Below are 25,101 nucleotides of genomic sequence, written 5' to 3'. Positions count from 1 at the left end.
AATGTAATAGAAGTTCTGGCCAATGTAATAAGCAAAGGAAAAAAAAATAAGAAAGCATACAAATTAGGAAGGATGAAGTAAAACTTTCTTTATTCATGACAACCTGATCTTATACATTTAAAATCCTAAGGAATCTACAAAGGTTAAATTTTTTTTTTTTTTTTCTAAGATTTAAGCTTTTATTTATTTGAGAAAGAGAGACACAGCGAGAGAGGGAACACAAGCAGGGGAAGTGGGAGAGGGAGAAGCAGGCTTCCCGCGGAGCAGGGAGCCTGACGCAGGGCTTGATCCCAGGAGCCTGGGATCATGACCTGAGCTGAAGGCAGACGCTTAACAACTGAGCCACTCAGGCGCCCCCAACTGATTTTTTTTAAATCAACATTTTGTTTGAAAATAATTTTAGGGCGCCTGGGTGGCTCAGTTGGTTAAGCGACTGCCTTCGGCTCAGGTCATTATCCTGGAGTCCCTGGATGGAGTCCCTGGATCGAGTCCCCCATCGGGCTCCCTGCTCTGCAGGGAGTCTGCTTCTCCCTCTGACCCTCCCAACCCTCCCCCCTCTCATGTGCTCTCTCTCTCAGTCTCTCTCTCTCAAATAAATAAATAAAATCTTTAAAAAATAATAATAATTTTAGATTTACAAAAGTTACAAAGCTGGTAGAGAGAGTTCCCACATGCCCGCCACCTGGTTTCTTCTGATGTTCACATCTTACATTATCATTGTACATTTGTGAAAACTAGAAAACTAACATTTACATTAATATTAATCATATCCCAGGCTTTATTTGAATTCCACTATCCTTTTTCTGTTCCAGAATTCAACGCAGGGATTTCATGTAGGATTTAGTCATCATGTCTCCTTTGTCTCCTCTGGCCTGCAACTATTGGTTAGCTAAATTACTTCATAGTATTGCCTCCTTGGCATCCATTTTGTGTGGCTAAGTGGCCTTGAACTGACATTGGCCCCTCCCTCATGTGCATGCCTCCCTCAGATAACAGCCTGCTGAATCACAAGTAAGTAGTCTTTGTGGTAAGCAGCCTCTCCTGGGATTGTGCATCCTTCCCTTATGGGCCCCTTAGATAAGACCCCTGCAAAACTTACCAAAACCTCATTCTTCTTAGTTTGAATTGACCAATCTGGCCTTAGCCCAAGGATCCCAAAGCACTAGACCCTCAAGCCCTAGAAAAGCCATATGCTCCAACTCTTGTTGCTCACTCTTTGCCTGTCCCCTGCCTTAACCTCCCCATGTGTGTCCTTGAGTGCCATGTATCTCCTCCAGGACCTGTGAGTCAGTGTAAGTATTGTCCTAAGTGTAAGGACAGCATGATATTGACCAAACATAAAACTAGATCACTTTCCCTTGCAGTCTTTGTTGAACTTTGCCTTGACATCGGACACCCCAAGACCGTACTTAACAAATGTTAACAAAAACCACACAACTGACCTTCTTACTCTTTCCTGTTTTTCATGATCTTGTACTTTTTGAGGAGTACCTTTCAGGTTTTTTGTAAAATGGCCCTCAGTTTAAAAAAAAAAATGTAGCCATTCTAGGAGATGTGTAGTGGTATTACTTTGTGGTTTTAATTTGCATTTCCCTAAAATCTAATGATGCTGAGCATCTTTATGTATGCTTATTGGCAATTTGTTTATCTATGTTGGTGATTTTCCAAATCTTATACTCATTTTAAAAAATCAAATCATTAGTCTTTTTATTATGGAGTGATAATAATTCCTTTTGTGTTCTAGATACAAGTTTTATCAGATATATTTTGCAAATGTTTTCTCCCTATCTAGTTTCTCTTTTCAATTTCTAAGCAGTCTCTTCAGAGGAGGAAAGCTTTTAATTTTGAGAAGTCCAGTTTATCAATCTTTCCTTTTATGGTTTGTGCTTTTTGTGTTCAAGAAATCTTTGCCTAAATTAAAGTCACAAAGATTTTTTCCCTTTGTTTTCTTCTAGAGATTTTTGTAGTTTTAGCTCCTACATCTATGTTTAAGAGCCCTATTCAGTTAATTTTAATATATTTGTGAATTAAAATTGAGGTACATATTTTTTGCATAGGGATATGTAATTGATTAGCACCATTTTCCAAAAAAAGATTATCCTTTTCTGTTGAATTACCATAATACCTCTGTCAGAAATCAAGTATATATATTTTTGTACTTTCTTTTTTTCACTGATATTTACATCTGTTCTTACCACATTGTATTTATTCTTTAGTTTTCTGTTGTGTTGAAATAAACTTTATTTTTCTTTTTTCAGGATCGTTATGCATATTCTAGACCCTTTGCATTTTTACATCATTTTAGAATCAGCTTGTCAATTTCTACAAAGAAACCTGAAGAGATTTGATTTAGATTTAATTGAACCTATAAATCAATTTAGAGATAACCATCTCAGCAATTTGAATCTTCCTTTCCATAAGCATGATATATCCCCTCTATTTATTTGGTCTTTAATTTCTCTGTGTAATGTTTTGTAGTATTCAACATGCAAGCCTTACCCATACTGTGTTAAATTTTCTTTAAGAATTTCATATGTTTAGGATATATTGTAAAAAACATAAAAATAAATAAATCCAGTAAGTGACTTTAGCAAGGTTACAGAATAGAAGTAATACAGTAATTATATTTTATATACTAACAATGAGAATTCTGGGGCGCCTGGATGGCTCAGTTGGTTAAGCGCCTGCCTTCAGCTCAGGAAATGATCCTGGGGTCCTCTGTGGAGCCCCACCTCTGGCTCCCTGTACAGCGGGGAGTCTGCTTTTCCCTCTGCTCCTCCCCCTGCTCATGCCCGCGCTCTCTCTCTCAAATAAATAAAATCTTGAAAAAAAAAAGAGAATTTTGAGTTGAAAGGGAAATAAAATACCATCACAAAGGGTCTAGAGTATGCTAACAATCCTGAAAAAAGAAGCCCCAAGCCCCAACGAAGAATGGGGCTGATTGTGAGACTTATTTTTAGAATACTGTGTGTATACCACAGTGTTAACGGTGATTATCTCTTTGTTAAGGAATTCCATCTAGTTTGGGGTTGATTTTTTTCCCCCCACCCTTTTTAGCTTGTTGAATAAAAGGTTATATTCCAGCTGAATCATCTATTAATATAATGAATAGGTATTCCTTTTATGTAAAGGTTAACGAAAAATCTGCATCCCTTCGGATTCATATTTGCCTATTGCGAAAGAAAAAGCTTTTCTTCGTCCCTTTTTTCTTTTTATTTGAATAAGGAAAGAAAGGCTACGCCGCTTGCAAGCAGCCACGAGAGGAAAAGGCAACTCCGGAGCCCCTAGGAGACGCGGCTCGCGGGCGCCCGTCCTTTGCAGAGCACGCTGGGAAATGTAGTTCTAGGCGGCCGCGTGCGCAAGCGCACTTCCTGGCTTGCGGGGTAGGGGGTTCTGGATAGCCGGAGGGTGTTCCTTTCTCCTTGGTGCCGGTGAGATTGTTCTTTCCCTGACGCCGGCACCCGGGTGGTAGCTGGGGAGGGACCTCCGCTCAGGAATTCTCACGACCTCAGGGGATGGGGCGGGGTGGCGAGGGGCTTGGATAGCGCGTCGTCCCGGCTTAGGGGTGGGGGCGGGAGAAAGGCAGAGAATTGGAGGTCCGGGTTCGGGTCCGAGTTCAGCGCGAAGCGGTCATCTGGACTCCACATCGGGTTTAAGCGGGTCTAGGGCTGTGTCTGGGTTAGGGGGAGGCAGAGCTCTGGCTGGGCATTCCAGACTTAAGGGTCGGGGTTTGGGCTGTCACTGGTGAGTTGGGAGTTGGGGGGTAGGTCAGGAGCGCGGAGCGTGGGGCTGCGCGGGGCCTTTGGCTGTGCTGGGATCAGATAGTCAAAGGGGTAAGGACGACTGCTCCAGACCTTGTTTGGGAATTAGAGGAAAACTGATCTAGGAACTTAGTAGCACCCCACCCCCGAATGTAGGATGTAGGTCTTCTGACATCCACTTCTTTGCCCTTTCCTCTGAAAACAGTTTCTCCAGAGGTTTTTTGTTTTGTAGGCAAATTTCTGAATCCTCTTCTGTAAGGAGCTGTGGAATTGCTTCCCTACTTTCTGTGGGCTATGAAGAGCAGTGATTGTTGTGAGTCACATCCAGGTAGTCAGACAGGGTTCCCATAAAGACAATCCTGACTTCTCAGGGCCCCTGTCTTTTTCAGCTCTGCCTTCTCGGGTCTCTATTTGAGTAGATAAGATGGCATTAAGAAGGAAGACCTGACTACATTGTCTTTGGTGAGCAAAACTTTTCAAGGCCAATTTGTACATTAAGCTGGTTTTAATTTCTAAAGTTCCCACCCGAAGTTTGAAAAATCTCATGTAGTTAAATATCCTTTGAAATTTTCTTAAATTGCTCATAAGTTATATGTACACATTACATGTATACAATTATGCAGTAATATATGTAGAAATGTACACAAATATGTTCTTTAAACATTGAACTAACTCCTGGCATGGCAAGAGGCTCACTTATGAGAAGCATGTGAGAATTGAGACTGAGGAAACAGCAGAATTTTCCATCTCACACTTCACTCCAGGTGGCATACTTTCTTGGGCCTGTTTGGCAACTTTGTACACATAAAACATACAAGTAAGTTTGTAACAACTAGGTTTTACTTTTTCTTTCCTGAAATACCATCTCTGTGCCCAGAGGGAGGAAAGATTTTTCTTTCTTTCATTCATTGAATAAATGTTAATTGAGGGCCTGCTTTTTTGCCAGGTAATGTTTGAGGCACTGGGGATACAGCAGTGAACAAAGCAAAGTCCCTGTGTACATAGAACTGATGGTCTAGGGTGGGCACACAGACAATAAACAAGTAAATATAAGTGTGTCAGAGAGTGACTTGCAGAGGAAACTACACTAGAGTACTAGGCTTAGGGAGAACCTAGGACAGCTGTTATTTCATGAGTGTGACATTGAGTAGAGACCTGAAGAAAATGAGAGGGTGAGCCTTGCACATAGGTGAGGTTGGGGTGGGGAGTTCCCAGGCAGAGGGAACAGCAAATGCAAAGGCCCAGAGGTTCAAATATGCTGAGCCTTTATGCAGGCCATTGTGGACAGAAGAGTGAGTAACAGCATAGTAGATGTTGAGATGAGAGAGGTAAGAGGGGTCCAGATCACACAGGGCTGTGTAGGAGTTTCGCATTTACTCAGAGGGAGAAGAGAAGCCATAGGAAGGTGTCTGTAGTAATTATTGTTTAATCAGCTCTATTGAGGTATAATTTACATGCAATTTACCGATTTTTGTAGGAGGATTTTGAGGAGAGAAGTGACATGATTTGACTTATATGTTAAAGGAACCGTTCTGGATGCTCTGTTGAGAACAGACTGTATGGAAGCAAGAACAGACATAGGACATTTAGTTAGGAACTAAGGCAGTGATCCAGGTGAAAGATGACTTCCCTGTTTTCTTTACTCTCCCACTCCTGCCAACTATCTGATACATTGCTGACATCAGACCTCCAGCTCCTTCCCCACGTTCACCCTCAGCTGATGATCCTGCTTCCTGTTTCACTGAGAGAAGAGAACAGCCAAAAAAAGAACTTCCAAAGGCTCTCACTCTCACATCCACCAACCTTCCTGGAAGTATTCCCGTGTAATCTGTCCTCCTGTTACTATAGAGTAAAGATCTGTGCTCTAATTTATGGTCAACCCCTCTACTTGTGCATTAGATCCCACTTCCTCTCATGTACCCAGGCCAGTGTCTGGGATAATCATTGGGCAAAATTCCTGATAGTTCCGTCGTTCACATATATATATTTTTAAATGGATATATCGAGAACAGTAATTTCTCCAGAAAAATTCAAATACAGGTTTAAAAAATTATAAATGATCTACTATCCACCAACACTAATATGCACTGGAAGAAATCTCTACAGTTACTTCATGTTTCTGTCATTCTTGAGTTACAAGGTACTTCAGTTTGAAGAGCTCAACTATGCCCTCTTGGAACAGAACTAAATGTATCGGATTTCCTTCTCTTCCAAGTGTGTCTCATTTTCAGTTTAGTTTATTTTAAACATAGAAAAGAAGACATCTTAGCCAATTCTCAAAGCTTTGCTGTCTATATTTTCAGCTTGGGCTTAGACCGTTGAAATGCATATTGATTTCAGATTTATACCGATCCCATTGTCATTTGTGAGTGGAGATTTGCTTTATAGGCATTCAGGTTGCCTATGGCAACGGGGAGGCTGTCCATTTAAAATGTTTACAGCTGTCCACCTGTTTGATTAAAAATAGATACATTGGTATGGTCATCATTATTTAAACAATTTATAATGTATTCGTGTCTTTAGAAAGACTCTGGAAAACTTGAATAGCCCATTGCTACAGACTTCTAAACCACTGATTTTTAATAATTTTTATCTCTGGATTTGACTGATAATTCAAAATATTCTTTTGGTTATTCTTGTCATTTTCTTTTCATAAGTTGTGCTTGGACTATTTTTAAAGGGAGAGAAGTAATACTGAACTTGAGAATGGAGAGAGGCTATAGTCCTCGTGCTGCCAGTGGCTGGCTGCGTGACCTTAGGCTTGATTGTGTCTTGGGCAAATGAGGGAATTAGTCGTCATGTTTCCTGAGCCTCTTTGTAGCTCAAATGCCTGACATCATGACATCGTTTGTGAGGTTCTGAAAGGAAAAGCCTCTAGCATCTGGTCCTTGTGTTCATCTTCTTGTCTCTACTTCTCTAACAATATCAGAGTCAGCCCTGAAAAAAAACCCCAAAGAATTCAGTTAGATGATCTGAGGAACGTGGCAAAGATTAGGACAGTCACACACACCTTTGCCTGGCTGATTGTGGGGATGGTTCTGAGTTGAGAGAATAGTTGTAACCACAGGGAGTTTTAATGACAGTCAGGTCACCAGTATACTAGGAAGTAAGAAAGACAGGGTCAGTGATGACATTTTTAGGGGGGTTATCATGGGTTCTTTCTGGCTACCCAAATCCAGAAACCTCAGATTCAGCAACAACAACAGAGGTATGGTTTAGAATTCTGAGATGCAGGCTTCCAGAAACTAAGCTGATAAGGAAAAAATATCAGTTTGTAGAATTTAATCAAGTACTCACTGAAACATCTAAAAGGCACCCTACCAGGGGCCCCTGGGTGGCTCAGTCATTAAGCGTCTGCCTTCGGCTCAGGTCATGATCCCTGGGTCTTGGGATCGAGCCCCGCATCGGGCTCCCTGCTCCTCGGGAGGCCTGCTTCTCCCTCTCCCACTCCACCTGCTTGTGTTCCCTCTCTCGCTGTGTCTCTCTCTGTCAAATAAATAAAATCTTTAAAAATAAAATAAAATGCACCCTACCAAGTACATGGGGTTTAAAAAAAAAATCGGTGATTATAGTCCTTGCTCAGAATAGGAAAGCTGACCACAGGAAACATTAACTCTAAACTTCCTTTGCAGTTAGAAGACGTTCCATAAATGCTGGAAAATGTAATTAGTAATAGTTTAGCTGTAGGTAGGTCTGCATAGAAGAAGGGGGACAGATTAGATGATATTTTAGGATCCTAATCCTGTTCAATTCTGAATTTTTTACGGTAGTATCATAATGCAGTCTGTACACTTTGATTGACTATAGAGACATAGGGAAAAATAGTGTCTTAAGTCACACTTCTTTAAGGGAGCAGGTTTAACTGGCAGGATACTGTTGTACAAGGGCCACTGGATTGGGAATCGAGAGAAATCTCACTCATTCAAGAAATATTTATTGGATGTGTAATGTATGACAGTTTCTGTGTGTGGTGCTAAAGACAGAAGAGTAAATTAGACAGTGTCACTGTCCTCAAGAAGATTATACTCTAGGAAGGAAGACAGAACATTGAAAGTAGAACACTGAAGTATAATAAATGTAATAATAGAGGAAGTATAATATGCCACAGGTTAATTTTTGCCGGTAACATAATAATTATTATTAAAATATATGATTCAAACAAAGACAAATTATTGTCATTAACCTGGTATGATTGTAATGAGACTTTAATACATATAAATAAGTGCCCTTTTCAAAAAAGATCTCCTCCCCGAAAGGCTGTTGCAGGTTAAATACCCACTTAGTGGTATATGAGAGCACCCATTTCCCCACATACTTAAGCAATACTGGATATTATCTGTATTTTAACATTTTTGCCAATCTGATGTTTGAAAAATGAGATCTCATTTTAATTTGTGTTTCCATGATTAAAAGTGAGGTTGAAAATCTTTTCATTTGTTTGGGCATTTGTGTTTCTTCTGTAAATTTTCCTGTTTGTTTCCTTTGCTCACCTTTGTATTGCATTATATTTTTTCCTAATTGACTTGTAGAAATTCTATATAATACAGCCAGTAATCCTTTTGTTTTATTAAGTTGCAAATATTTACTCCCAGTATGACTTTTCTCTTTTAGTTTCATTGATAGCCTAGTAGGTTTGTGTGATCAGATCTGAGTCTTTAACTGTATAACCTCCAGGTTTTACTTTTTTTTTTTTTTAAGATTTTATTTATTTATTTGACAGATAGATAGAGAGCACAAGTAGGCAGAGAGGCAGGCAGAGGGAGAGGGAGAAGCAGACTCCCCACTGAGCAGGGAGCCTGACGCGGGGCTTGATCCCAGGACTCCAGGATCATGACCTGAGCCGAAGGCAGCCGCTTAACCGACTGAGCCACCCAGGCACCCCCAGGTTTTACATTTTTAAGGGACTTTTCCACTGCAAGATTATAAAAATATTCTTGTTTTCTGGTTATTTTATAGTTTTATTTTTAATGTTTCACTCTAATTCACCAATAATTTAAGGCAATGGTATTAAGTTTATTTTTTTCCTCTAAATGGATAGGCCACTTGTCCCAAGATCATTTATTGAATCTCCATCTTTCCCCCAATATTTGAAATGCCACATTTATCATGCATTAAATCCCTAAAAAGAATGGGCCTATTTCTAGGCTCATTATTCTGTTTTATTATTTTTTTCTGTCTGTCCTTGTGTCAGCACTACCCTGTTTTAATGAACCTACTGTATGTTTTGATATGTGGTATGGACACATCCCCATTTGGCCTCATTTCGTTTTTCTTTTTCAAAAATACATACTCTCTAAGTAATTAAATTGGGAGGCATATTAGTTTCACAGGGCTGCTCTAGCAAAGTCCCACAAACTGGGTGCCTTCAAACAATGGAAGTGTATCGTCCCATAGTTCTGGAGGCTGGAAGTCCAAAATCCAGGTGTCGTCAGCAGGGCCGTGCTGTGGCTGAAAGCTGCAGGGGAGTCCTTCCTCGCTTCTGGCAGTCTGCCAGCAGTCTTTGGCATTTCTTGCTTACAGCTGCATAACTGTAATTGCCGCTTTCATTGTCACGTGGTGTCCTCCCTGTGTATGTGTCTTCACATGACTCATAAGCGGCTGACCCTACTCTAGTATGACCTCATCTATGTATATCTGCACTGACTCTTCCCAAGTAAGATCACATTCTGAGGTACTGGGGGTTAGGACTTCAGCATATTTGGGGGAGAGGGGGTACCTTCAACTCTTTTTTTAAGATTTTATTTATTTTTTAACACACAGAGAAACAGCGAGAGAGGGAACACAAGCAGGGAGAGTGGGAGAGGGAGAAGCAGACTTCCCGCCGAGCAGGGAGCCCAATGTGGGACTCGATCCCAGGACCCTGGGATCACGACCTGAGCCGAAGGCAGACGCTCAACGACTGAGTCACCCAGGTGCCCGGTACCTTCAACTCTTAAGAGCGAGCTGGCATCTTCAAGATGTTGAGTTTCTTCCCGAAGAGACTCCAGAAACATGCGTTCTCAGTTGATTCTCTTTAACTGCTGAGAAGTGAGTGAGCAGAGTGTTGCTATTTCGAAGTTACCATGCCTGTTTCTTACACTGCTTTTAAGATTTTTTTTTTGTCCCTGAGTTTCAGAAGTTTGACTGTGATATCCTTGGATGTGCTTTTCTTTGTATTTAGTGTGCTTATGGCTTGGGACTTCTTGAATCTGTGAGTCCTCAATTGGGAAAATCTTCCATCCTTATTCCTTCACATATTGCAGTGTTCTCATTCTCTCCTCTTGTTTTGCTTCTTTGTACTCTCAACAGATATATAGTGGTGCGAAATAATGTACTTTTAACCACTTTTTTTGCTTAGAACCGTGAATCATCTTTGGACAACTTGCTAGCCCTCCATTTTGTTATTTTCAGTTCTTAGCTTTACACTTTATGTCATAAATGGTTGCATAAGTGATCCTTTAGTGAGTAGGTATTTGATGTGTTAGGAACCAGTGGCATAGGAGGATGTGCCAATGAACTTTACCTTGTAGTAATGAAAAGAACCAGATCATTATCAGACACTGTAAGGGATGTGATGACAATTGTAGGAAACTTGTCTCCTTAGATAAGTAAGGCTTTGTAATTACTACAGATTATAGTGACTTTCCCCACAAATGTCAAAATATGTTTTATAAGTGCTTATCTGAGACTGGACTTTGAGTTTTGGGACCAGAGATTTTTTACTTTATTTGTGCACTGAGTTAAGATATTTCTTTTAGTACTAAACAGGTGATACATCTTTTCTTCAAAACATTGTAAATGGATAGATTTATTTTGCCACCTTAGCTTCAACATTCCTAACAGGCATTTTCATCTAAAACATTTCATAGTTACCATGTTACTACTATGACAGAAAACTTTAGTTTTCCTATCTCCTATTATATGGCATTGAATTTCTGTGTTTGTCAGAGTTTTTATTAACCAGTCACATTTCACTTTTCCTTTCTTATTTTTTTTACCTCTGCTTTCCAGAAATGATTGCTCCTCCCTTATCCTTTATAATGGGACTGTCCTCACCTTCCTTCCCCATCTTGCTCTTCTGAGCTAAGATATGATATGGAAGAGATTGTTGACCCCAACTGGCGTCACTTGCCAACTCCTGAACTGGGGGTTCCTGTGTCTGATCCCTTCTCTAAGGACAAAATTGGCACTCCGGTGTCTTGGTCCTCAGAAGGAGTAAGGTGGTGAGAGATGGAGCCCTACCTTCCTACCTCTAAAGAGAAACTGAGGCCTCAGCTAAAAATGGTTGCAGTCCAAAGATACCAAAATAGGGCTGTAGAAGCCTGGGGTTTGGGATAAAGAGGGACCGTGTGCTAACAGGGAATTTGGGAGAGAATTCCCACATTGAGAGAAGTGAGCCGGCAGGAGGGAACATCTGTTTGCCCTCTGAGCCCAAACCCCATAGAAAGTCTAGGCTTGGGAAGTTTGAGAAAACTTACCTCATATAATATTTTCCCAAGACATGTTCAGTGAAAAAGTATTTATCTTTGAGTAGTTTAAAAGCTCAAAACTATCCAGAACACAAGATGTTCTCCTTTAGGATGCCTTCTTCCCACGTAATACCTCATCTGCGTCTGGCCCATCGTACCCTTTGCCCTGTGGCTTCCTCTTCCCTGTAGAATCTTCTTCTTTTTTTTTTTTTTTAAGATTTTTATTTATTTATTTGACACAGAGAGAGATAGTCAGAGCAGGAACACAAGCAGGGCGGTGGGAGAGGGAGAAGCAGGCTCCACGCTGAGCAGTGAGCCCGATGTGGGGCTCGATCCCAGGACCCCGGGATCATGACTTGAGCCGAAGGCAGATGCTTCACCGACTGGGCCACCCAGGTGTCCCCCCTGTTGAATCTTGATCCATTACTTGTTCCCTCACCATCTTAAATCGTCAACTGGTTCCTTTCCAATGGCTCTCTTCCCTCTGTCCCAAACCCTCCCCAGTAATCATGCTTGAAGGCCAGGGACACCATGTTGCAGAACTCCACGAGGCACCATTGACATCGTGGTCTCTGTGAATGGTACCTCCTGGAGCTGAGGGAGGCACACAGTAGGAGGCATCAACCGCGAGGGGACAGTGAGGGTGGGGAAAGGCGCATCTCCTCTGGTCACTAGGTGGCGCTCACGCAGTTTCCAACTACACAATGTGACGGCGGATCAGAGATTGACGACAGCAATTCGGTGAGTTTATTACCACTTTTTAAGTCAAGTAAACTTCTATTACAAGGACCCTGGGATTATAGACTCAGAGTCTTTTAAAAAGGACTTTGAGTTTGCATATCCTCAGCTTTAAACATCTCCAGTAGAAGCAGTGTAATTCCTACCAACACAGCTCATCAGCTCTTGGGTCGTTTGTTCATGCATTCGTTCAAGAAGCATTTACTGAGCACCTACTCTGTACCAGGCACTGTGCTCCCTAATGAGGCTTCAGGTGAGGATAAAAAAGAAAAAAAGCATGATCTCTGCACTCATGGACCTTGCAGGCACTAATCAAAAAATCATACAAATACCATTAAATTGTAACAGCGGAAAGAAGTGCATGCAGGTGAGAGGTACATGATGCTCGGAGAACATCTAATAGCCCAAGACAGGAAGTTCGAGGGAGGCTTCCTCGAGAATGGATGGCTGAATTAACATCTGAAGGGAGAGTAGGGCATTGATGAGAGAAAATGGAAGCTGAATGTCATAAGCAGAGATAAAAGCCTGTTCAAGGCCCCGTGGGCAGTTTGAGGAGGCAAATGGTGAAGACCAGTGTGGGTAGGCCACTGTGAGCGAAGGAGAGTGTCCAGTGAGGGGGGGCACAGGAGAGGGAGGAGGGCCAGACCCAGTAAGCCTTCCAGGCCATGATACAGATTGGGGTCTTTATTCCAAGGATACTGAAAGGTAATAAGTAGGGAAATGATTTGATCACATCGGCGCTTTACAAAAAGAACCTTGGCTGCAGTGTGACTGGGGTACTGGAGGGGCCTCAGTGACGTGGGAAATAATTTATGAGATTACTGTAGTAAGTGGGAGAGAGAAGCTGGTGACTTGGACTGAGGTAGGTTTGGAAAGCTCTATTAGGAATTCTTTTTTTTTTTTTTTTAAAGATTTTATTTATTTATTTGAGAGAGAGAGAATGAGAGAGAGCACATGAGAGGGGGGAGGGTCAGAGGGAGAAGCAGACTCCCTGCCGAGCAGGGAGCCGGATGCGGGACTCAATCCAGGGACTCCAGGATCATGACCTGAGCCAAAGGCAGTCGCTCAACCAACTGAGCCACCCAGGCGCCCTCTATTAGGAATTCTTGCCTTTGATCGAAGCAAACCTTATAGCCAGTGGCCCCAGCTCTTTCTTCTGGGATCACAAGGAACAAGTCAGCTCCTATCAACATTGCAGTCCTTTACGTAGATTAAGGAACGCACTGTTCCTTTTCCCTCTACCCCATCTTGCCCTCGTCACTTAGTCCTTTCTTCCTGTTTAAAAAGCATGATTCTTCTGACAGGTCCTCAAATGTCCTGAATAGTCACTCGCCATCCTCACTGTTCCTTTTGAAACAGTCTCCATTGGCCAATAAAGACCAAATCCCTCAATGAGCCAAAGCTTTTGGAGATTATCATGAACACGAAAAACGGGACTGACATGGTAAGCCCTGATTACCGTATGGAAACAAACAAGAAAGAGCTAAACCTACAACCTGGCAGCAGCTAGAAAATGATAAATTAATATCTGACTCCTCTGTTGGGCTGACAATAATAGAAATTAATAGTTATTGAGACTACGTTGAACATATTACATGCATTAACTCATTTAGTCCTTGTGACAACCCTTAGAGTAGGTCCTAATATTGTTCCCATTTTACCTATGAGAAAAATAAGGTATGAGAGACTAAAATCACATGGTCAGTAAGCATTAGAGCCAGGACTCAGGGACTAGCCTGACTTCAGGGCCTGGGCTCTGAGCCACCGCACTAACCTGCCTTCCCGGGCAAGGAAAATTATCTTCAAACTAGGAAGGGAAAAATAAATGTGATTAAAAAAGGAATTAGAACCCGATATGTCTTAGTGACGAAGATAACCAGAGAATTCAGAATTACTTGATTAAATTCTAATCTAAAGCCCAGATGAAAAATATTTTTTTTTAAAGATTTTATTTATTTATTTGAGACAGAATGAGAGACAGAGAGCATGAGAGGGAAGAGGGTCAGAGGGAGAAGCAGACTCCCTGCCGAGCAGGGAGCCCGATGCGGGACTTGATCCCGGGACTCCGGGATCATGACCTGAGCCGAAGGCAGTCGCCTAACCGACTGAGCCACCCAGGCGCCCCAGATGAAAAATATTTTAAGACACTGAAAGAAGGGTCAGATATACACCCAAAATAACAAGTCAGTCATCTTTAAGAAACATTGGAAGATGGCTAGAGATGCTCAAGGAATTAAAAAGACAAATTTCCAGAGCGGAGAAAGGATCACTTTTAGGAAATTGACTTACTTTGTATTTCTCTCCATCTTACCTCACTTCCGTATTAGTATCTTTTATCATTGCCCTGGAAGTGCCAAATGGCTTTAGCGGAGGCTTTGAAATTCTAGCTCTTTTAACTAATCACCCACTCATTTCTCACAAATATTTATTGAGTATCTGCTACAAGCCACACAGACTGCTTGGTGCTGGAGAGTCGAAACAGACAGGGTTCCCATCCTCGAGGGACTTTCTAGTGAGTAGTATTGTTACCAATTTAATAATCACAAAAATGTATGCCTAATCATAAACTGAGTCATAAATTTAATGTACTGTAACTATTTAAGAAATTGGTCCCAGAGAGGTTTCTAGTTTTTTTGGTGAAAAGCAAGACTGTAAATGGCTCTTCTATTATATTATTTTGATGAAATTTATACAATGGAAAACTGTATTTAAAATCTTTCGATGGGGGCGCCTGGGTGGCTCAGTCGTTAAGCGTCTGCCTTTGGCTCAGGTCATGATCCCAGGGTCCTGGGATCGAGCCCCGCATCGGGCTCCCTGCTCTACGGGAAGCCTGCTTCTCCCTCTCCCACCCCCCCACTTGTGTTCCTGCTCTCGCTATCTCTCTCTCTGTGTCAAGTAGATAAATAAAATCTTAAAAAAAAAAAAAAAATCTTTCAATGACTTAAAAGTTCGAGCATAGTCTTACAGTAAGATTATGCCTAAAATTAGAATAAAAATTAAGATTATAAAATTATGTTACATAAATCATTGGAACATCATTAAAAACCTTAATTTAAGAAATGAAATTGAAGCATGTGCTGTATAAGTCCATTTTTTTTAAAAAGTCGTATACCATAAAATTCATCCTGTAAATGGTACAATGTAGTGGATTTTAATATATTCACAAGGTTCTGCAACCACCACCACTAATTCCAGAGTATTTCATCACCCAAAAAAGAAACACCACGCCCCTCAGTACCCTTCCTATTACCACTTCCCCATAGTCCCTGGCAACCACGATTCTACTTTCTGTCTTTATGGATTTGCCTAATCCAGATATTGCATATAAATGGAATCACAGGAAATGAGGCCTTTTGTGTCTGACTTCTTTCACTTAGAATGTTTTCAAGGTTCATCCCTGTCGTGGCATGTATGAGCACTTCATTGCTTTTTATGGTGGAATACTATTCTCTTGTATGGATATACCATATTTGATCTGTTTATCTGCTCATCAGCTGATGGACATTTGGGTCATTTCCATTTTTTTGGCTATTACAAATAATGCTATGAACATTCATGTTCAAGTTTTTGTGTGGACACAGGTTTTCAATCTTCTTGGGTCTATACCTAGGAGTAGAATTGCTGGAAGATATGGTAAGTCTATGTTTAACCTCTTCTTTTTTTTAAAGATTTTATTTATTTATTTGACAGAGAGAGACACAGCAAGAGAGGGAACACAAGCAGGGGGAGTGGGAGAGGGAGAAGCAGGCTTCCCACCGAGCGGGGAGCCCAATGCGGAGCTCAATCCCAGGACCCCGGGATCATGACCTGAGCAGAAGGCAGATGCTTAACGACTGAGCCATCCAGGCGCCCCTATAGCACAAAAGTTTCTGGCCTGGATGAATTCCAATTGGCCAGTGAGTTTTGAGCAGAAGTAGTGGATGTCACTTCCTGGGCCAACCATTTAATTACCAGTGCAAGAATCTCTAGAACTCTCTTTAAATGGTGACCAGAGTGTTTGAGTTGGTGGTGACCCTGAAGGATTACAGTGAACAGATCCCTCCTGTTAACCCATGATAGAAATGTAGCCTGAGCGAGAAATAAATCTTGGTCATTTTAAACCACTGAGATTTGGGGATTATTTGTTACCACAACATAACCAAGCCTATCATGACTGATCCACATGTCTTTTGTAAATTCATTAGTTGTCGGAATATTATCAAATAAGAATCATCAGACTTTTAAAAATAAGTTTAAGGGGTGCCTGGGTGGCTCAGTTGGTTAAGCAACTGCCTTCGGCTCAGGTCATGATCCTGGAGTCCTGGGATCGAGTCCCGCATCGGGCTCCCTGCTTGGCGGGGAGTCTGCTTCTCCCTCTGACCCTATCCCCTCTCATGCTGTTTCTCTCTCTCTCTCTCTCTCAAATAAATACATAAATAAAATCTTAAAAAAAATAAAATAAAAATAAAAAAAATAAAAATAAGTTTAAGTTACATGGATTTAAAATCCCAGTTTTATGAACTATTGAGCACTTTATATTTCTTCCCATATTCAGTCAAGAATTTCATATAGGCATTTCATGATATGGGAAAATGCCCTTGATGTTTGAAGTGAGAATAAAAGCTTTTAAATTTAAAGACAAAGTGCTAGAATATTGACAGTGGTCGGTCTCTCTGTTGGATTGGATTTTTATTTTTTCTTCAGAGCTCGCCTGTATTTGAAACATTTACTTTTATAATTTTATACTCACAAAATAATATTCACTTATTTAAAACATGTTTCTACCTTAGAAATGGCATTTGTATGTTTATTATTGGAAGAAAATCTGGCATGAACGATGTCAACCACTCTGTATACTTTTATCTCGCCATCTAACATTTATAGAAAATCATGACACGAATGTTTACCCCGTAATCAACAGAATATATCTTCTACCACGTTTAAGTGATCAGCCAAAGGACACAATTTTACATGCACAAGGTATCAGTGCAATGGACCACACTAATTTCATATTCTTCATTGAACTTCTGGATTCGGGAGTTAGGTAATAAAATCACAAACACTGTTTATGTCCAATGAGCCACAAACTACCTTTATTCTACAAGAGCCCAGATACTTCAAGATACAATATGGCTTTTATCTCCAGATGGTGGATGGATATATGCATTACCTCTCCTTCCTTGCAAAATATTATTGAATGCAGAGGGAATATAAATACACGTAAATAAGAATAACTCCACAGAGTCAAAGACAAACAGGATAGGTGCCGTCAGTGAACCAGAATGATCAAGGAACATCTGGAAAATGCTGAGGAGATAGAATCAGATTGGAGGCAAAATCCACGGAACAGAGAAGTCCCCAAATGCAAGCCAGTCGAAAGAGGAGAGAGAGAGCGAGAGAGAGCGAGAGAACACTGTTCTCCCTCATGAAAGGGAAGTCATGTGGAATAAACTCTCATTTCAGTATATGATGACACAACCTAAATATTCAAAACATTAACTTGGGCGCCTGGGTGGCTCAGTTGGTTAAGCAACTGCCTTCGGCTCAGGTCATGATCCTGGAGTCCCGGGATCGAGTCCCGCGTCAGGCTCCCTGCTCAGCGAGGAGCCTGCTTCTCCCTCTGACCCTCCCCCCTCTCATGTACTCTCTCTTATTCTCGCTCTCTCTTTTTTTAATTTTTATTTATTTATTTATTTATTTGAGAGAGAGAGACAGACAGACGCTTAACTGACTGAGCCACCCAGAAGCCCCAAGAAGCCCATTTTTAAAATGTCTCTCTTCTATTCAGTTGCATCAGAAATGGAGCACTGTGAACATAACAGAGACCCCAAAGTCACACAGCCCCAGGTGTGAATTCTGGCTCTGCGCGAGCTTGCGCAAATGATTCGCTACCCTCAGTCTCCATTTCCTCATCTATAAAATTGGGCAGCATGAGAGTGCCACCTCCAGGGTGGGGGGGCCAGAAGGCCAGTGAGACAATCTCCCAAGAGGTGGCACTCATTATGTGGATACATTTATTGTAGATGGGGCCCAGCTCTCAGCCTGACGGTATAAAAACCTCCGTTTCACCAGCACATGGAGAAGCAGCCATTTCCAGAGGCCCGCATGAACCAACTTAGAAAGGCAGATAGATAAACCAGAATGCCAACTTATTAATTTACCATAAGAAATTATTTGGAGTAGGGACGCCTGGGTGGCTTAGTTGGTTGAATGTCTGATTTCAGCTCAGGTCATGATCCCAGGGTCTTGGATCCAGCCCCATGTTGGGCTCCCTGCTCAGTGGGGAGTCTGCTTGTCTCTCTGCTCCTCCCTTGCTTGTGCTCTCTCTCTCTCTGTCTCTCAAATAAATAAAATCTTTTAAAGAAGTATTTGGAGTAACTATTCAAATAACTAGCACACTTGTCCCTGTGTGCAGCTATATTTGGGAAGTAAAATTGTAACTAGAGGATTACTTGAGGTCATGCAAGAGGACTGGGGCTTCCTCTTGCGGGTAGCGATGGACTGGCCGCTGGGAAACCCTTCAAAGACAGGGGCTCGGATGGCCACTGACAAGGCTTATCTCTGCCTCCTGGGATAAGTCTGTACATCTTCACTTTGTTCCACTGCATACTGATGTCTCTGAGGGCATCCTATTTCCCTCATTTGCAATGTCTTGGGGAAAGACTGAACTCGGACCCTGAAATATTAACAACAAAGAGAATAACCCCTCCCTCATCAGCGCAGCCTGCTGGGCAGCTGCGAGGGTCTCTCTGGCCCTCAAGATCTGGGTCAACAGCTTAACTCCCCCGAGTCCATAGGCTGTGAAAGTCCTAAGCCAGTCCCAGATTCCAGCAAATCCCCGGGAGGTTTGTGTCCTTGTGCTATCCTCCTCCTCCTGTTTACTCACGACTACTGCTCAGCATTGTTTCAACCCAGACGGGAACCACAGCTTCCTTACGGATTTCCCCAGAAAAATTGCACTCACACAAAACATTCTTTCCCTCCCCTCCCCCACACCCCTTCTCTCCCGCCCCACCTCCAGAGCGTCAGACAAGTTCCTCTCCTTGACTCAGCCCCGGAGCTTCCACTCCTTCTCTGGAGCCTCCTCTGCAGCTGAAGTCCAGGCCTAGGGATTTCACCTTCTAACTGATGCCAGGTATTTTCCCAACAAACACGGTTCCTTTCTAAGATGAGTTTTTGAGCCCTCCATTAAGAAAATAAAAGTATTGGGGCGCCTGGGTGGCTCAGATGGTTAAGCGTCTGCCTTCGGCTCAGGTCATGATCCCGGGGTCCTGGGATCGAGCCCCGCATCGGGCTCCTGGCTCGGCTGGGAGTCTGCTTCTCCCTCTCCCTCTGCCTCTCCCACTGCTCATGCTCTCTCTCTCTCTCTCTCTGTATCTCTGTGTCTCAAATGAATAAATAAAATCTTTAAAAAAAAAAAAAAAAAAAAAAAGAAAAGAAAATAAAAGTATTTCCTACTTGATTGTAAAGTGCCTGGGATATACATTCGGTAAATAAACTTCCATCCATTCCTTTGTTGCTCTCCATTTGTGCAATACACTGTTGATCAACAATAATTTCATCACGACTAAGGTGTTTCTGCTCCTCTCCACATTCCTGTGCTGGCTGAGAGGGTACCCTCAAGTAAGAGTCCCTGTCGAGTGTATTTTTCCCATAGCTATAGACTTGCAAAGACTAGTACCTAATACTGGCTCCCCAACTTACTAGCTGCGTGGTCTTGTGCAAATTACTCAACCTCTCTGGCCCCAGTTTCTCCAACCATAAAATGAGGTGATAGACCAGCTGATGGACTTCTTGGGAGAACTGCATTCATTCATTCCTGCAAAGTGCTAAGTATACAGTAAGGGCTCAGTAAATGTTAGCTGCTCCATTTTTTTTTTTTTTAAGTCTTTTTCTCCTCAAATAGTGTGACTTTATCAATCTAAAAGATGAGCTAGTTTAGGGGCGCCTGGGTGGCTCAGTTGTTAAGCGTCTGCCTTCCGCTCAGGTCATGATCCCAGGGTCCTGGGATCAAGCCCCGCATCAGGCTCCCTGCTCGGCAGAGAGCCTGCTTCTCCCTCTCCCACTCCCCCTGCTTGTGTTGCCTCTCTCGCTGTGTCTCACCCTGTCAAATAAATGAATAAAATCTTCAAAAAATAAATAAATAAAAGATGAGCGAGTTTAACTTTTGCACTTGAATAGAGCCAACCCTGAGCTAGAGACAAAGGTGGCAGGGTAGGTGTTCAACTTGGCTCAAGGGCCATACACTGCCAGTAGCCTAGGCCACAGAGGATGGCCAGGCAATAACTTAGCTGGAGCCTGCAGTCGGAGATGGAGGGGTCTCGGGAACAGGATGAAAATATAATCCAAAGCAGAGTAGCCTAAACCGGGAGAGATACTGACTGCCCTGGGTCTAGTTCATTTCTGGGCCAGAGGAGTCAGGTCAAAGGCTGGAGGGTCCCAGGGCTGGCTGGCTAGCATCATGATGACCCAGCTCCCACTAGACCTGTCCTAGATCTGGTGGGAATCTCTCAGAGGCCCCTCAAATTTCCCTAGTTTCACAAGAGGACAGGAAGAACTGAGACAACAGGGAGGATCAAGTCTACCCTCTAGTGCCTACAACCCCAAGAATAAACAGACCCCTTGATTAAGTGGCCAGAATGGTCCATACAGTTCAGGCTGTCGTCCTCATGGCCACATCTGACTGCTGAATACCATCTTCTCCCCAAAACCTCCCCAACCCCAGGAGCCTCTGCACCTCACAGGAACAGACTGGTTGAACTGCTTTGTTCCAGCCTCTGAAAAAAACAGGGTTAAGAATGGAGTGGGAGAGCTGGGCATGGGCTGAGTGAAACCAATCCCTCCCAAGGTGGGCCTAGGTGAGGGGGAGGAAGAAGGAAGTGGGGAAGCTTTGAGGGGGCTACCAGGCCAGTTCCACAGGGCACATCTTCAAGGGAGAGACGAGGTAGGGCTGTCTCTTTGCAGAAGGCAGAGTTGTCTGGCTTGGACACAGGGGGCTGAGCAGTGCCAGGGAGGGAAACAGATAGCTCACCTAAAGGGCACATACCTACACAAAGTCATTTAGAGTCGAGTCCCTCCTCCCATGAATACATTATCCATTTGGCTTTATAAATGTTCCCTGCACAGTTGAGCTTCCCTTGTGTGGCTTTGGAGTCCTGCTCATCCATGCTGCCAGGGCTCTGTTGGGGTTGAACTGACGAGAGGGCTTGTGTGTTCTGACTCTCCATCCCTGGGGGTGACCTTTCTTCTTGGTGCATTACCGTCCCTGCGCCACCCATCAGCCTGGTCGTCTTTGCAGAAGTGTGTACTTCAAGGAGGAAGCAAGGTAGCCAGAGTAGTGGAGGGCTCAGGCCAATCCAGGACAGCGAGCCCACGGAGACGGAAGAACAATTGCAGAGAAACAGAAAGGGCCCTGGGGATTTTACTCAGAAGCAGATGACCTGGTGACTCTCTTCTTTCTGGTGGGATCTACCCCCTGCCAGCGAGTTTTATCATCTGGAGGGACACCTAGGGCTGCAGGACCTCCCTGTCTCTCCCTTGGCCCTGGGGTTTGAGGCTGGACCCTGCAGGCTGGGGCCCACCCTTTGGCTCATACTCATACTAGCTCCAGGCCCACCAGAGCAGGTGCTCAAAGCAGGACTCTTCTCCTAGAGGCCTTTGGCTTGGTGAAAGGGCTGAGCCTAGCTCCTCCTGAGGTTTTGTTTGGACTTTTTGTTTGTTAATTGTGGTAAGGACACTTAACATGAGAGTTTTAACAAATTTTTAAGTATACAACATATTATTATTGTACAATGTTGTACAGAGGACCCCTGGAGCTTGTTTGTTTGCTTACCTGAAACTTCATGCCATTGATTAGTGATTCCTCAGCCTCTGGCAACCACCATGCCACTCTTTGATTCTTGAACTTGACTATTTTAGATACCTCATATAAGTGAAATCATAAAGTATTTGTCTTTCTATGACTTGTTTATTTCCCTTAGCATAATGTCCTCAAGGTTCAACCACGTTGTTCCCAGTTTCAGGATTTCCTTCTTTTTAAAGGCTGGATAGTATTCAATTTTTTTTTTTTTAAGATTTTATTTATTTATTTATTTGAGACAGAGAGAATGAGAGAGAGAGAGAGCACATGAGAGGGGGGAGGGTCAGAGGCAGAAGCAGGCTCCCTGCCGAGCAGGGAGCCCGATGCGGGACTCGATCCCGGGACTCCAGGATCATGACCTGAGCCGAAGGCAGTCGCTCAACCAACTGAGCCACCCAGGCGCCCTGGATAGTATTCAATTGTATGTATATATGTCACATTTTGTTTATCCATTCACCTATTGATGGGCATTTAGGTTATTTCCACATCTTGACTATTGTGACTATTGTGAATAATACTGCAATGAACAAAGGAGTACTGACATCTCTTCAAGATCCTGAAAACAAACAAGTGGGACTATATCAAACTAAAAAGCTTGTACATGGGGAGGGAAACAATGGAGTGAAAAAGCAACCTACAAAATGGGAGAAAATATTACACACCGTACATCTGGTAAGGGGTTAATCTCCAAAATAAATAAGGAACCCCTACAATTGTAAGAACAAAAACACAAACTAGTAGCCCGACTGAAAAATGGGCTAAGGACTTGAAGAGACATTTCTCCAGAGAAGACATACAAATGGCCAACAAGCTTGAAAAGATGCTCAACATCACTCATCATCAGAGAAATGCAAATCAAAACCACAAGGAGATAATCACTCACACCTGTCAGGATGGCTATCCTATTATTAAAAAAGAAAGAAAAAGATATCAAGAAAACAAGTATTGATGGGGGTGTGAGAAATTGGAACCCTTGTGCCCTGTGGGTGGGAATGCAAAATGGTGTGGCTTCTATGGAAAACAGTAGGGACGTTCCTCAAAAAAGTTAAAACTAGAACTACCCCACTATCCAGTGACCCCCCGCCCCCCCCCCGCCCCCCCCCACTGCTGGGTATTCATGCAAAAGAACTGAAAGCAACATCTCAAAGAGATATTAGCACTTCTCTCAAAGTCTTTGCTACTCGGCTCCCTACAGCAGCGAAGGAGTCCCTCTGGCTTTTAAACCCAACAAAAAAACCCCACACCCCGGCCCCGCTCCCAGGACGAATCCTAGGTTCTGTACCCCCGACCCCACCCCACCGCCCCTCGCCCAGACCTGCCCGCCACGGATAATAGAATTTCGCTCCCTGCCGTGGGTCTCGGCCCAGGCCAGAGCACGCCCGGGGAAGGCGCCCCGCGGGAGGTCGGGGCAAGCTAGGGCTGTGGGGCCATCGGGCCGTCGTCAGGCGGCCGCGCTAGCCGGAGCAGCGTGACGCGGCGACCGGAGGGTGGCGACGCGGGGGCCGAAACGGGCGGTGCGCTCCCGGGCGCCCGGCTTCCTGGGCGGCCGCCAGCCCTGCTCGGCGGGCGGGGGCGGGGGCGGGGGCGGCGGCGGCCTTTTAAGGCCGGGAGGAGTGGCCCGGCCCGGGGTCGTCAGCCGCGCAGGGCTGGCCGCTGTCACACGCGCCCCGCGCCCCTGCTCGGTCCCGTCCCGCGCGCACCCGGCGCACGGCGCACCCTCGCGCTCTGGGACCGGATCCGGCCCCTCTCCGAAACTCCTCATGGGCCCCGAGGCCGCCTGCCCCGGGAGGGGCCTCCTGTCTCGCCTCCGGGTGAGGACCTGGATCGAGCCCGTGGTGGCCTCCACGCAGGTGGCCGCCTCCCTCTACGAGGCGGGGCTGCTCCTCGTGGTGAAGGCGTCCTTCGCGGCCGGGGCCTCCTCCAACCACAGCGCCAGCCCGTCGCCCCGGGGCGCCCCGGAGGACCAGCAGCAGAGGGCCATCTCCAATTTCTACATCGTCTACAACCTCGTGGTGGGCCTGACGCCCCTGCTGTCCGCCTACTGCCTGGGCTGGCTCAGCGACCGCTACCACCGCAAGATCTCCGTCTGCGTGTCCCTGCTGGGCTTCCTGCTCTGCCGCCTCGGGCTGCTCCTCAAGGTGCTGCTGGACTGGCCCGTGGAGGTGCTGTACGGCGCGGCGGCGCTGAACGGGCTGGGCGGCGGCTTCTCGGCCTTCTGGTCGGGCGTCATGGCCCTGGGCTCCCTGGGCTCCTCCGAGGGCCGCCGCTCCCTGCGCCTCATCCTCCTCGACCTGATCCTGGGCCTGGCGGGGTTCTGCGGGAGCATGGCCTCCGGGCATCTCTTCAAGCAGATGACGGGGCACTCCGGGCAGGGCCTGGTGCTGACGGCCTGCAGCGTGAGCTGTGCCACTTTCGCCCTTCTCTACAGCCTCTTGGTCCTGAAGGTCCCTGAGTCGACGGCAGGTCCCAGCAAGGCGCTCCCCGCCGTGAATACGGTGTCGGGCACGGTTGGCACCTATCGTGCCCTGGATCCTGATCAGTTAGACGAGCAGAGTGTGGTGGGGCACCCTCCCTCTCCTGGGAAAGCACAGCCCCCAAGGACTATCATTGCCCTGCTCTTTCTGGCTGCCATCATATATGACCTGGCCGTGGCGGGCACAGTGGATGTGATACCCCTTTTCCTGCTAAGGGAGCCTCTCAGTTGGAACCAGGTGCAGGTGGGCTATGGTATGGCTGCGGGGTACACCATCTTCATCACCAGCTTCCTGGGCGTCCTGGTCTTCTCCCGCTGCTTGCAGGACACCACCATGATCATGATCGGTATGGTCTCTTTTGGGTCAGGAGCCCTCCTCTTGGCGTTTGTGAAAGAGACATACATGTTCTACATCGGTGAGTCTGGCGTTCCCGGGGAGGCAGGACAAGGACACTGCGGACCCCTAGAGTCAGGGGGCTGACATGCTATGGCTTAGGTGTGGTGTGGCATGGTGTGGCCTAGGTGTCCCAGCTCAGCACCAGGGACTGGACCTACTGCCTAGGAAGGGAGACAGGATTATGTGCCATCGAGTTAATCTAGTTGCACTGTACCGTGTTATCTGTGTTGCCCACTGACACGTTATCAGAGTGGTGCCCGTGGCTCTAGGAGGTCAGGGGAGGGTTGGTCAGTGGTGCCTGCAGTCAGGAGGGAAGGTTTCGGATTGGCCTTAGGAGAAGGGGTTGGATTTCTTCTCTCCAATTTTAAAGGGATAAAACATTAACGTAATCGGGCTGGAAAGGTCCCTTCATTAAAATCATTTCAGGCGAAGCACGGGCTGTTCAA

The 25,101-nt window shown here is 44.6% G+C and overlaps 2 protein-coding genes across 4 annotated transcripts in view; both read left to right on the top strand.

The window, feature by feature from the left end:
- Window positions 1-11,007, top strand: part of LOC123849914 (zinc finger protein 674-like) — a 30,871-nt gene extending 19,864 nt beyond the window's left edge. The window contains exons 6-7 of the transcript XR_010407696.1: window positions 813-9,788; window positions 10,752-11,007. The gene's annotated coding sequence lies outside the window, so the exon portion shown is untranslated. The remainder of the gene's footprint in view (window positions 1-812; window positions 9,789-10,751) is intronic.
- SLC46A2 (solute carrier family 46 member 2) overlaps window positions 9,655-25,101 on the top strand; it is a 26,867-nt gene continuing 11,420 nt past the window's right edge. For all 3 annotated transcript variants that reach the window (XR_010407697.1, XM_064579396.1, XM_045882954.3), the window contains exons 1-4: window positions 9,655-9,788; window positions 11,452-11,950; window positions 18,948-19,061; window positions 22,261-24,674. Coding sequence is in view for 2 of the 3 variants with exons in the window: in XM_064579396.1 (XP_064435466.1) it covers window positions 23,546-24,674 (1,129 nt within the window). In the remaining variant the exon portion in view is untranslated. The remainder of the gene's footprint in view (window positions 9,789-11,451; window positions 11,951-18,947; window positions 19,062-22,260; window positions 24,675-25,101) is intronic.

The sequence above is a fragment of the Mirounga angustirostris genome, unplaced genomic scaffold, assembly GCF_029215605.1.
Source record: "Mirounga angustirostris isolate CCGP_5_RB_7025 unplaced genomic scaffold, mMirAng1.0.hap1 SCAF_15, whole genome shotgun sequence".
NCBI classification, from domain to species: Eukaryota; Metazoa; Chordata; class Mammalia; order Carnivora; family Phocidae; genus Mirounga; species Mirounga angustirostris.
This window is presented reverse-complemented; position numbering and strand designations above follow the sequence as displayed.